Genomic DNA, 14,261 nt, shown 5'->3' with positions numbered 1-14,261 from the left:
TTCTGAGCCACAAATTATGCTGATTGTCCCTAGAGCCCACTATTACACTAACCACATTCCGCTCAACAAGACCACCTTGCTGCGGTCAGTTATGAACCCTTACTGGGCCACAAATTATGCCAATTATCCCTAGAGCCTACTGGGTCACAAATTGTGTAGATTATCCCTAGAGCCCACTATCTCTAACCTACTAATTCAGGTCAACCAGACTACCTTGTTCCAGTCAGTTGTGAACCCTTATTGGACCACAAATTATGCTGACTATCCCTAGAGTCCACAATTACACTAACCTACTAATTCTGAAACAAGACCGCCTTGTTTCAGGCAATTGTGAACTATCACTGGGCCACGAATTATGCTGATCATCCCTACAGCCAACTGGGTCACCAATTGTTGATCATCCCTAGAGCCCATTATCTAACCTACTAATTCCTCTCAACAAGACCACCTTGTTTCAGTCTATTGTGGACCCATATTGGACCACAGATTATGCTGACCATCTCTAGAGCCCATTATCTAGCCTACTAATTCAGGTCAACAAGACCACCTTGTTTTGGTCAGTCAATCCTTACTGGGCCATAAATTATTTTTATCATCCTTTGAGCCCACTATCACAAGACCACCTTGTTTTGGGCAGTCGTGAACCCTCGCTGTGCCACTAATTCTGCTGATCATCCCTACAGCCAACTGGGTCACAAATTTTTGATCATCCCTAGAGCCCATTATCTAACCTACTAATTCAGGTCAACAAGACTACCTTGTTTTTGGTCAGTAGTGAATCCTTACTGGGCCATAAATTTTGATCATCCTTTGAGCCCACTATTACACTAACATGCTGACTTAGGTCAACAAGACCACCTTGTTTTGGGGCAGTCGTGAACCCTCACTGGGCCACCAATTCTGCTGATCATCCCTACATCCAACTGGGTCACAAATTGTTGATCGTTCTTAGATTCCATTATCTAACCTGCTAATTCAGGTCAACAAGACCACCTTGTTTCAGTCGGGTTGTGAACCCTCACTGGGCCACAGATTATGCTGTATATCCCCCCTTCCTTTCCTCTGTTATGCTTTCCTGTAGTTTGTGGATTTGATGGTAGTCTGTGCACACCTACGCATTTTGGCACGCATTCACAACTTGACTTCTACTGTAGAATGAAAATCTGTATCTGATGCTAGGCCTTGATAAAAAAAAAACGAAAAAAAAAACCCCCTTTCCATCAAGAGTGAAGTCGTATTTAAGCTCCAAAGCCTATAGAAAATTCTCAGACGTTTTCTTCAAAGAGTGTGATAAGACTGGTCGGCAGCGAGATGGGTGACAGGTCCTGGACCCGTATGAAAGGATTGACCTCCAAGTCCATCAACTCTTCCCTCGTAGCTGAGATGACTTAAGTGGATGGATTTTTGGAAGCGGCTTTCACATACACCTAATACTCTGCTAACAGCTGATAAGATGGAATACTCTGCTATGAATTGTCCAGACGGAGGAACAAGAATATATCGCCAATCGTTATTGGCCCATCTCCACCAAGATCATTACAATGCCTTCCCAAAATCTTCCACTGACAGCCCTCCATAAGACTTTTTTTTTTTTTTTTTTTTAATCTCTTGCCTGGTGGGATCTTTCATTGTAGTCATTAGGATTTTTTTTTTGTCATTTTTCATTCTCTCGTGCCTGATCTGCGAGCGCTGATCCCGTGACACAGACTTGGTACCCCTTCCAAGATGGTTGGGCACACGCCAGTTTGAGAAATGCCCTATTGTTATCATGCCAGAGACTGGATGGGATACAGTACAGCTTCATTAGAATCCGCTTGCCAGAGGGAAGGGAATATTACACCAACCAACTAATTGGAGGGGGTCAACGAGACGACCTTGGTTCGGTCAGCCGTAGACCCCCCCCCCTTCCTCTCAGCCATCCAATCTTGCCGTCTTATTGATTTGGTGGTATTACTTCACCGCAGACAAATTGGCAGTGGCACTGTGCCTTTTATTAGCAGCGTGACAAATTAATAACATGTTTTTTTGTAGCCAACTAAAGCGTCTTCTAAAGGTTTATCAGATAGTTTGTGTTTTTTATGTTTTTTAGTTTGTGGTTTTTTTTGTGTTTTAGTTTGTGTGTTTTTATGTTTTTTAGTTTGTGTTTTTTGTGTTTTTTAGTTTGTTTTTTTTGTGTGTTTTAGTTTGTTTTTTTTGTGTTTTTTACTTTGTGTTTTTTAGTTTGTTTTTGTGTGTTTTAGTTTGTGTGTTTTAGTTTGTGTGTTTGTGTTTTTTAGTTTGTTTTTTGTGTGTGTTTTTAGTTTGTTTTAGTTTTTTTAGTTTTTTTGTTTTAGTGTGTGTTTTTTAGCGTGTGTTTTTTAGCGTGTGTTTTTTAGCGTGTGTTTTTTAGCGTGTGTTTTTTAGCGTGTGTTTTTTAGCGTGTGTTTTTTAGCGTGTGTTTTTTAGCGTGTGTTTTTTAGCGTGTGTTTTTTTAACGTGTGTTTTTTTAACGTGTGTTTTATGTTTTATTTTTTCAAAAGATAAAGTATCACTCCGACATTGTCTAAGCAAAAAATAAATCCAGCTTATGGGTCAGTTTTTACTTTTTGCCAAGTTGTTGTTTCTCAAAGCTGGGGCCTATGTTGGTGTGGAGATTCTTCTGCTTTGTGTTGAAGAATTTGGTGGTGGGGGGGGGGGGGTAGGTGGCATTCTAATCTGATGTCTATTTGTCCCAGTGACCGACTACTGCACGTATATTTTGAATGGTGAGAGGATCACCAATCACGCCTAAAGTGACTGGACTGGCCAGCATGTTGATCTGCACCCGATCATAGAATAAATGATGTGCGTAGTGATATGATGAAAGCAAGTCTAGAAGTTGACCAGAAAACATTGTTTTATAAGGTTCTTGTTGAAAACATTTTTTAGTCTCATAAAACCTAGGTTTTTGTAAAAACGTTTATTTTTTACATATTTATATTTCTATAATTTTACCTGCTTCTGTTTTGAAGATGTTGAGCACGTGCCATGGTTTACAATATTTATGTACTTCTTTTTTTTTTTTGTTGCTTGAACTTTAGGTTCTGGATTGAGAATTGGCAGGGTGATTTTCGTATACTTTTTTTTTTATTTTCATGCGATAATTTGTTTTTATTAACTGTTTCATTTGTATTTTGTTTTAGTTTAACTGTTCATTTTTTTTTTTTTTTTAGTACTGTAGTGATTTTTATTTAGTATTGTTTTATTTGGCATTTTTAACTTTAAAGTTGTATTTAGGAGGGGCGGATTTTTTTCTATATTTTTGGGGGACCTTGGTATTTTGGGTCGCCTTATATTTTTGGGGGACCTTGGTATTTTGCGCTGCCTTATATTTTTGGGGGACCTTGGTATTTTGGGCCGACTTATATTTTTGGGGGACCTTGGTATTTTGGGCCGACTTATATTTTTGGGGGGCCTTTGGTATTTTGGGCCGACTTATATTTTTGGGGGGCCTTTGGTATTTTGGGCCGCCTTATATTTTTGGGGGGCCTTGGTATTTTGGGCCGCCTTATATTTTTGGGGGACCTTGGTGTTTTGGGTCGCCTTATATTTTTGGGGGACCTTGGTATTTTGGGCCGCCTTATATTTTTGGGGGACCTTGGTATTTTGCGCTGCCTTATATTTTTGGGGGACCTTGGTATTTTGGGCCGCCTTATATTTTTGGGGGACCTTGGTATTTTGGGCCGACTTATATTTTTGGGGGACCTTGGTATTTTGCGCTGCCTTATATTTTTGGGGGACCTTGGTATTTTGGGCCGCCTTATATTTTTGGGGGGCCTTTGGTATTTTGGGCCGCCTTATATTTTTGGGGGGCCTTTGGTATTTTGGGCCGCCTTATATTTTTGGGGGGCCTTTGGTATTTTGGGCCGCCTTATATTTTTGGGGGGCCTTTGGTATTTTGGGCCGCCTTATATTTTTGGGGGGCCTTTGGTATTTTGGGCCGCTTTATATTTTTGGGGGGCCTTGGTATTTTGGGCCGCTTTATATTTTTGGGGGGGCCTTGGTATTTTGGGCCGCTTTATATTTTGGGGGGGCCTTGGTATTTTTTGGCTTTTTTTTTAATTTTATTTTTTTGTGGGGTGGTGGGGGGTTTTATTAAACATTGGCCTCAAATGTCGCCATGTGGACTGCCTAGCCAAAATTGGTGGGGGAAAAAGTATCATACAACTTTTGAGTTCTGACAGCCCTGATGTTTACTACTACCTAGGAAGAAATATCTTTCTTAAAAGAAGAAAAAAAACGGTTTTCGAAATAAAAGGAGCTTTTGTAACCCTCGGGAGCCATTTAAAGAGTAGCTTTCATATTCTTGAAGGCCCATCTAGTCATGGCTCCTGATCCATCTAGCAAGATATTGGCTGTGCACCTTGACTGCGCAGAACAGCCGCTTGTCAGAATCTCGCCAGTCCTGCTAGAGCATGTTCTGCGCACTCCCATCGAATTCTATGCACAGCCGGTATCTTGCTGGAACAGACAGGTGAGTAGAAGGCTGTCAGGGGCCCTACAGAATATTTGCTTTTTTTTTTTTTTCTTGGAAGGGACCCTCCAGAAGATTGAGCTACACTTTGTTGGTCACCATTTTGGTGAAATGCATTGGAGAGGCATGTCGGTAAAATGAAAATGGTCAATTTTTACTTGAATTGACTACAAACCTACGTTAAATCTCAGCGTTGTTGGAAAATTGGCTCCATCTGCTACTAAAATGAAGTTGGGGAAACTTTCATAGTAATGAAGTTTTGGCGCACTTGGAAAAAAACTTGGATCTGTTTTAGCAAGTGTTGTAGGGACGTCTCTGGTATATAGAGTCAAACGGCCTCTGTTGGTATTGGGATGGAGTTGAGTATTGTGACGGGAGTCACTTTGGGTGGGGGGGGCCCATAGAACACAGCTCCCTTTGGAGAGGTGGGGAGATCTGTCTCAGCTCCCCATATCCCTATTATGTGTAAGTCACCCTGTGCCTGTTAGGGGTACAGGGTGATCTGTCCTAATATTGGGGTGGGGGGTTGTTGATTGTTTAATGTGGTTGCATCCCATTGTTCTATTGTCTTGCTTGGGAGCAAACTATTATGGGATATATGTGTTTGTGTATTGGCTTGGTGGGGGGGTGTCTCCAGCAGCCCTCCCTCCTGATGGTACTGTCTGCTGGTGTCTCTTGTTACTACATGTAGATTGCCCCGCCCTGTGTCATTATGCAGGGAGTGGGGAATGCCCTCTGTATATATCTTGTATTTGTGTTAAAGTAGTAGGTTTCCTAGTTTACTTCAAGACTGGTGTCGTCTAGTCTTGTATGGTCAGCGGTGGTGTCAGTGGTCGGTGTTCGGACGGAGAAGCGGTAGTCTAACGGAAGTACCCAAGTGCAGTCTGGGGTCGGTTCCGTTAAAAGCATCTCATTTATGCCAGTCATGTTGAATATCCAGTCACCACTTGGAGATCTATGGTAGAGTGTGGCCCTTACATGCTGCCAGTCTTCATATTTCATAACTGATTGAAAGATTTTAGTTTTGTTGGAGTCTTTACCCACCTTTTTTTATTTTATTTTTTTTGTCAATTTTAATGTTTTTAACTTGTTTAATTTTTATATTTAATTGCTTTTATGTATGTTGTGATCTTGTATCAAGTTGCTGTTTGGTCAGCTTGCATTAATTATATCACTTGGATGATCTGTATACAGCTGTGGTTCATTTAATTCTGTATGATTTGTACTTTACATAACTCTAATCCCTGTAATAAAAAAAAAATTGGCGTGATTACATTTTTAAATACTTTAAAAGAACATGGTTTTGGTAAGCTTTTTTTTTTTTTTTTTTTTTCTGCTTTATGCCATCAGTCAGTGTAGAGGCCTGTTGACTTTCTTTTGTGCGTGTTGTTGAGACTTTTTGGAGCATTTTTTTTATATGGGCCCTCAACATGCATCTAGAGGCCAAAAAACATGCCAGATTTATCTGCCAATTCACCGGATGTGTGTTGACATTTATATTCTGTGGGGTGCTGAAGGGTCAGGTGGGTTTTTTTTTTTTTTTCTCCACCATGTTGCATCTTTGGCTTTTTTTCTCATTTCCTGACCACGCTTGGGGCAAAAGAGCGTGGAGCAGTTGTGGGCTCCAGCCTGCCCCTGCTCTAAGGTGCTGACTTATAATTAGAGCAGATACTGCTGTTGTGGCCTCTGTCTGATGGCCCATTTATAAAATGCAGGCCGTGGTGCAGGGGTGGACTGACAACTCATGGGGGCCCCCTGGGTAATAGAGGATCATGGGGCCCCTGTGTCCTCTCCCCCCACACTCAAACCAAACCCAAAAAAGCTTATGAAGGGTACCAGGGGCATCTCATGGAGGCCCCCTACTGACCACGGGCCCTTGGGCAGTGCCTGAGTTACCAAATGGTCAGTCAGCCCCTGCCGTGGTGTGAAGCTGCGGTGCTCCATGGACTTCCCTGCTTAAATGTGGGGCGACTTTAAAAGTAGTTGGAGATTTTTTTCTCTTGGTCCTTACAACACGCTTAGTAATCCCTTTCATGTCTAGAAAAGTAAAGCACAGAAAAAATACTTGAAGATCCTGCCAATCTCGTTCATGGAGACCCACTTCCTGTCCTTCCTGACCACGCTAAAAGGGAAGTAGGTCATCCTAGTGTGGTCAATTGGCACCTAGGAGATGCAGGATGCTGTACCTATGCACAGGGGTTCCTGTTCTCCTGTAGTCGGGTTTGGGGCTTTCTGACCACGCTCAAAGGGAAGTAGGTCATCCTAGTGTGTGCACCCACTTCCTGTCCTCAAAGGGGAGTAGGTCATCCTAGTGTGAACACTACAGGATGCTGTACCTATGCACAGGGGTTCCTGTTCTCCTGTAGTCAGGTTTGGGGCTGACACCCTTCCGAAGCAACTCCACACTTTGTGACCACAGCTCTGAGACTTGTAATGTCATTGGCAGCATCATTTTTCAGTTTCCCCAGCTCACTTCCCCACTCCCAGCCCTCCACAGCTTGAGTAAAAGTGGTTCTGCAACGTGTGATCTTTTCAGTCCCCTTTCCCCAACCCTAAAACCTAGAGCAGGGGTGTCAAACTGGCGGCCCTCCAGCTGTTGCCAAACTAAAAGTCCCATGAGGCATTGCAAGATTGACAGTTACAGAATGACTCTCAAGGGCAGAGGCATTATGGGACTTGTAGTTTCACAACAGCTGGAGGGCCGTCAGTTTGACACCCCTGACCCAGAGGAAGCGGAGTGCCTAGTTGTCACAAGACCACCAATAACCTTTCTAAAATCAAGATTTTAGATGGCTTAGTTTTTATGTAAATAGAAGGCATGTTCTAAAAACCTCTAGAGTTGGTGATGATGGATTTTAGTAGCCTTTGAATATATGCTTGCTTTAAGAGAGTGGAGGGTTCTGTAGATGGATGACTTGGCAGTCATGTGGCTTTGACAGGCTGCCTGACTGGGCTTTCGGTGGTGATTAGGTTGGCTGTTAGTTGGTGGTGGTGTTGTGGTTGGGCGTTGGTTGTTGCCTTTTTAGGTATTTAGTTTTGATTACATTGAGCTAAAATCCTTCTTGTAAATCCCCCACCTTCCTGCCTGAAGAAAAGTTACTGGGACCAAAAAAGGGGTGTTAACCCCACAATTTCAAAAACAGTTTTAAAACAAATTTTGACTGGAAATGCAATATACAGTATCTCCCAGAAGTGAGTCCATGTCTCATATGTGATTCTATCTTTTCATGTGACAACACTGAAGAAATGACACTTTGCTACAATGTGACGTAGTCAGTGTACAGCTTATATAACATGTACATTTGCTGTCCCCTCAAAATAACTCAACACACCGCCATTAATGTCTAAAAGTGAGCCCACCCCTAAGTGATTAGGTCCAAATTGGGCCCAATTAGCCATTTTTCCTCCCTGGTGTCATGTGACTCGTTAGTGTTACAAGGTCTCAGGTGTGAATGGGGAGCGGGTGGGTTACATTTGGTGTTATCGCTCTCACTCTTACTGGTCACTGGAAGTTCAACATGGCACCTCATGGCAAAGAACTCTCTGAGGATCTGAAAAAGAAGAATTGTTGCTCTACATAAAGATGCCCTAGGCTATAAGAAGATTGCCAAGACCCTGAACCTGAGCTGCCGCACGGTGGCCAAGACCATACAGCGGTGTAACAGAACAGGTTCCACTCAGAACAGGCCTCGCCATGGTCCACCAAAGAAGTTGAGTGCACGTGCTCAGCGTCATATCCAGAGGTTTTCTTTGGGAAATAGACGTATGAGTGCTGCCAGCATTGCTGCAGAGGGTGAAGGGGTGGGGGGTCAGCCTGTCAGTGCTCAGACCATACGCCACACACTGTATCAAATTGGTCTGCATGGCTGTCGTCCCGGAAGGAAGCCTCTTCTAAAGATGATGACCAAGAAAGCCCGCAAACCGTTTGCTGAAGACAAGTGGACTAAGGACATGGATTACTGGAACCATCTCCTGTGGTCTGATGACACCAAGATCAACTGATTTGGTTTAGATGGTGTCAGGCGTGTGTGATGGCAACCAGGTGAGGAGTACAAAGACAAGTGTGTCTTGCCTACAGTCAAGCATGGTGGTGGGAGTGTCATGGTCTGGGGCTGCATGAGTGCTGCCGGCACTGGGGAGCTACAGTTCATTGAGGGAACCATGAATGCCAACATGTACTGTGACCTACTGAAGCAGAGCATGATCCCCTCCCTTTGGAGACTGGGCCGCAGGGCAGCATTCCAACATAACGACCCCAAACACACCTCCAAGACCACCACTGCCTTACTAAAGAAGCTGAGGGTAAAGGTGATGGACTGGCCAAGCGTGTCTCCAGACCTGAACCCTATTGAGCATCTGTGGGGCATCCTCAAACGGAAGGTGGAGGAGCGCAAGGCCTCTAACATCCACCAGCTCCATGATGTCGTCATGGAGGAGTGGAAGAGGATTCCAGTGGCAACCTATGAAGCTCTGGTGAACTCCATGCCCAAGAGGGTTAAGGCAGTGCTGGAAAATAATGGCGGCCACACAAAATATTGACACTTTGGGCCCAATTTGGACCTTGTCACTTAGGGGTGGACTCACTTTTGTTGCCAGCGGTTTAGACATTAATGGCGGTGTGTTGAGTTATTTTGAGGGGACAGCAAATTTACATGTTATACAAGCTGTACACTGACTACGTCACATTGTAGCAAAGTGTCATTTCTGCAGTGTTGCCACATGAAAAGATAGAATCAAATATGGTGGACTCGCTTCTGGGAGATACTGTATAATTCGTAAAACCAAATAGGATGCATGTTTCTATATAAATCGTAATCCATTTTTTTTTTATTTCATTTACACGGAACTGGCTGCCCATGTCCATCCCCTAAACATTTTTTTGTTTTTTTATTTTAGGCTGACAGGGAATGAACCTTTGACAATTCTCTCTCTGACCTCAGAACCGGAGGGAGCGGCAGACAAAGCACACTACAAAATCTGTGACCGCCTCAAGCTTGAGCGCAAGCAACGCAGGATGTGCCGGAGAGACCCGGGAGTAGCGGAGACCCTCTTGGAGGCTATTAGCATGAGCGCTCAAGAGTGCGAGTACCAATTCCACTTCGAGCGCTGGAACTGTACTCTGGAGGGACGATACCGGGACAGCTTGCTTAATCGAGGTAAGTCCACCATGGAAACTTTTTTACAATTTATTCAATAAAGATGTGGTCGATATATCCAACAAAATATTGCTATACGTACATTTGAAGCCTTTCATTGGGCTATCAGTAGTTTTTTTTTTTTTTTTTTTTGTGTGTGACCCCATTGGGTATAACTTTGTCCTGGTGACTATTGCCATGGAGATGAGGGGGAAAAAAAAAAGAATGTGCAAAAGGTTGTCCCTGGAATAAAATGAGAGCAGATCTTCCAATGGAGTAACAATTTTTCCAGTGAACACCAAGGTGGGAATTCCCCTCACTTTGTAGAGATTTGTCAATTCCTGTTGCATCTCTAGGACTGAAAGTGCTGGAAAATCTCAATGGGACAGATGGGATAAAACTTGACCATTCTTCTTCCAAAACTGGATGAGTTTAATATAATGTCTTTAGTGTTTACTTTATAAACATAATTTCTATGAAAGACCGTTCCTGAGAAGTATATTGTGGAATTCCAATATGCTGAGATAGGTATTGTATGTTGTCTAAGATCTAATTGAGGGAGGTGTGGGACTCTGCATGAGGAATTTCTCTTTGAACTGCATGCAATGAGTCGGGTTGCCAATCATTTTGTCAAATGGCGCTTTATATATGTGAATTATTCCTGCATGGCAAGACCACTTACTGTTATCTCCACCATACTGCCCCGAACTACATCACTGACCTAATATCCAAGTACCGCCCAACACGCACACTCCGCTCCTCACAAGACCTCCTTCTCTCTAGTTCCCTGCTCTCCTCCTCCCATGCCCGCCTCTAGGACTTCTCCAGGGTGTCACCCATCCTCTGGAACTCCCTGCCCCAACCCATCAGATTATCACTTACTCTCCTCTCCTTTAGGCGCACCCTGAAAACCCATCTCTTCAGGGAAGCCTACCCCACCCCCTGCTAACTTGCCGACCTCCTCCACTCTTCCTACCACTCCATCCCCCACAGCTATCTCCTCCTGTGCCACCATCCCCTCCCTCCTAGATTGTAAGCTCCAAAGAGCAGGGCCCTCAATTCCCTCACGTTTTGCATTGTATTGGTATTGTTCTGTCCCCCTTTGTAATGTACAGCGCTGAGCGAACTATTGGCGCTTTATAAATACTGTAGAATAATAATAATCTCACATATATATTCTTATTATTATAGCCAAATTTACCACCCTAACTCCTCCCACAGTTTTTACACTACATAGACATTAATATACCGAAACGTGCGGATTGTTCCCGATTGGTGCGCTATTACTTTGTGGAACGTTTCGCCGAATAATTCACAAAATATCGGTGTTTTTGTGGTGAAATTGGTCCCATAGGAATGAATGGCGGAATGTTCAAAACTAGAGTGTGAGCTGAAAAATCAGGACGTGATTTCTAAACTGCCATCACTCCCTCATTTTCAAGCCACTCCACCCAGTTACTCCGCCCACTCCAGTTGTAGACTACTGGTGGAGGCAAGAACACTTCACACAATTTCCCAGAAATTGTAGCTTTTCTAGAAGTTGTTATTATTATTATCACCCCATGGCTCTATTTCTGTTGTCCGTGTGCTTTTGGTCCTGCAAAAACCTCCCATGGGGAAAAAAAACATGAAATTGCTTTTGTATTAGACATAAGATCTATTACATTTGATGTCAGATCACTGGATCTTGCAGTCTTTTGCTTTATTCTTTGTGGGAAGAATCACTGCACATGAGGGGAGGTTGGAGCAATTCGCCAATCCATGAAGTTGTTGAAGTTCTTTGATGGATTTGGTTAGCTGGCTTCTTCAGATGGCACCTGCAAAGCTGAAATCTGAAGGAGCACAATTAAAATCTGGCTTCATCTTGTTAACAAATGAGTTGGCTGACCTGTGGTATCTGGAGATTTGCTGGTGAGAACTCATCCAGTTGGTTAACAGCTGAAAGGCTCCTTGGATCCACTACTGGAATAATCCAGGTTGTAGCTCAGAGTATGGATGGAGGAACCTGTGCTTTGCCTATAGTCCTTGAATGGGCCAAGAATTTTGTCTGAAATATTGGCGCAGGTTCGTGCCCAGCCTTGAGACCAAGTCATATTGACCATCTTATCCTGGAAAGTTTGCTTTGGAGGACTCAATAGGGAGTGAAAACACCCACCAGTTTGCATGTGTCTCTCCCTTGACAGCTGGAGGAGCTAGATCTGTTGCCAATGGCTTGGGTCTTACAGCATTTTGGCAGCAAGGGAAGGACATGTACAAAGCAGGTATGTGGTTTCCCTGCATTTTTTTTTTTTTTTTTTTTGTGGCATTCTCCTTTTTAGAATGTAAGTATGGTCTATAACTCAAGATGATTCAGTGCACCGCTAAGTTTAGATACGGCACAGGGGCAGACTAACCATTTGGGAACTCGGGCACTGCCCGAGGGCCCAGGGTCAGTAGGGGGCCACATGAGATGCCCCTGGTACCTTTCATAGGCTTTTTTGGGTGTGGTTTGAGTGTGGGTGACAACACGGGCCCCATGATCCCCTATTGCCTGGGGGCCCCATGAGTTGTCAGTCCACCCCTGATACGGCATGATACTGTACCTATGAGGTTTTCTACTGCATCAGCTTTATATAATAGGCGAATGGCCGCCGGCCAGGGATGAGCATAATTGAGCTTTCATTTCCTGACAATTTTGGCAAAAATTTGTAAATTACCATTTTGGCAAAATATGTTGTCAAGTGAGAAGGCAAATTGCAACCGATCTATGGTGGTTTTCTTGGGTCCATTGGACTTCACTTGACTCCTGGGGGGTAAAAGAAGCTCTTTTTAAATGGTCCTGAACCTGTTCTTTTGCTTGAAATCGCCCCCCACCCCAAAAGCCTTTTTTTTTTTTTTTTTTCTTTTTTTTTTTGCCTGTAAGCCAGTGGGAAATGTAAAATAAAAAATGTAGTGCCACAATATACAGATCGAGGCCAAATATATGGAAAGTTTTTTGTGTCCTGAACGCTACCTGTAGAGTGCTGCTTGTGGCCCCATTAGGACACAAGCTGGTGGTGTAAAGCTTTGTGAATTGAGCCTAAGATGCCCTATTTTCAGCCCAGTGACTGAAGTGTTTGCTTTTCATTGGGCTCAAATAAAATAAAAAAAACTACTTTTTTTTTTTTTTTTTTTTTTAAATATGGATAGTTGTCATGGTGTGTTAGCTTTGTCAATTTAGCCTATTGTGTTTGTATGCTTACATGCAGTGCAATGAGGACACACTAGGGATTGTCTAGGGGCAGGCAAACCATTTGTGCTATGTGGGGGGTACTGGACCCGTATGGAGAATTGACAGGTGAAGGTCCGGAACTGGACCCGTATGAAACTCCTGGCAGGTATGGGTTAGGAACTGGACCCGTATGAAACATTTGGCAGGTGTAGTTGGGGAACTGGATCCGTATGAAACGCCTAATAGGTGAGGACATGGAAGTGGACCCATATGAAATACTTGGCAGGGGAAGGTCAGGAACTGGACCCGTGTGGAGAAAAATCGTCAGGTGAAGGTCAGGATCTGGACCCGTGTGGAGAAAAATCGTCAGGTGAAGGTCAGGATCTGGACCCGTAATGAAAGGCCTGGCAGGTGTGGGTTAGGAACTGGACCCGTATGAGACCTGGCAGGTGAGGGTCAGGAACTGGACCCATATGAAAGAATTGGCAGGTGATGGGAACTAGACCCATATGAATCGCCTGGCAGATGTGGGTCAGGAACTGGACCCTGTATGAAATGCCTGGCAGGTTAGGGTCAGGAACTGGACCCTGTATGAAAGGCCTGGCAGGTTAGGGTCAGGAACTGGACCCTGTACGAAAGGCCTGGCAGGTTAGGGTCAGGAACTGGACCCTGTATGAAAGGCCTGGCAGGTTAGGGTCAGGAACTGGACCCTGTATGAAAGGCCTGGCAGGTTAGGGTCAGGAACTGGACCCTGTATGAAAGGCCTGGCAGGTTAGGGTCAGGAACTGGACCCTGTATGAAAGGCCTGGCAGGTTAGGGTCAGGAACTGGACCCTGTATGAAAGGCCTGGCAGGTGTGGGTTTTGCTAATCATGGAGTTGGTATTTAAATCCCCTCCCAGCCCCCCATCACTGTAAAGCCATTTGGCATTGTAAGTTGACATGAACACCCGGCAGTGAGTGTGCCGTGTACCAGCATGAAGGGAAATGCCACTTGTATGATTCTTATGCCGACACTGACACCCCGAGGTGAAGCCAAATACAAGAACAGGTCTTGGCCTCCACAAGTCCATCGCCTCGTAGTTCTCATCCAGCATATATCATTTCCCCCGGCACTTTGACAATTATCCCCTTTGACAAAGCTGTATGAATGTTATTCCTCGTAACATCTGCTGAAACGCTCCTCCTAAATGTGACCCGATACCGCCTGGCCTCACGTCTGTATTGTCTATTAACCCCAATAAGCCTTGTGAGCGTTTTGGCTCTCGGTGAACGCAACACCAGAGGAGTTTTAAATCAGGAATTATGGAGCTCTCTGGAATCTTTTGCTGGCAGCTGAGATCCACCGAGAGGTAGAAATGGGATATTTGGCTGATTCTGAGGACTTAAGTGGGGGTGCACACTGAGAAAATCGGACAACCATATTATACGAAATTCTTCATATTG

The 14,261-nt window shown here is 44.0% G+C and overlaps 1 protein-coding gene across 1 annotated transcript in view; it reads left to right on the top strand.

The window, feature by feature from the left end:
* The first annotated feature begins 9,542 nt into the window (after window positions 1–9,542).
* Window positions 9,543–14,261, top strand: part of WNT9A (Wnt family member 9A) — a 44,570-nt gene continuing 39,851 nt past the window's right edge. Inside the window, exon 1 of the mRNA XM_089666734.1 lies at window positions 9,543–9,648. Within this exon, the coding sequence (XP_089522860.1) occupies window positions 9,558–9,648 (91 nt within the window). The 5' untranslated portion in view covers window positions 9,543–9,557. The remainder of the gene's footprint in view (window positions 9,649–14,261) is intronic.

Source organism: Staurois parvus, unplaced genomic scaffold (assembly GCF_062004578.1).
Source record: "Staurois parvus isolate SC_StPar_1 unplaced genomic scaffold, SC_StPar_1.0 ptg002804l, whole genome shotgun sequence".
Taxonomy (NCBI): Eukaryota; Metazoa; Chordata; class Amphibia; order Anura; family Ranidae; genus Staurois; species Staurois parvus.
The sequence above is the reverse complement of the archived record's forward strand: the minus strand, read 5'-3'. Positions and strand labels throughout refer to the sequence as shown.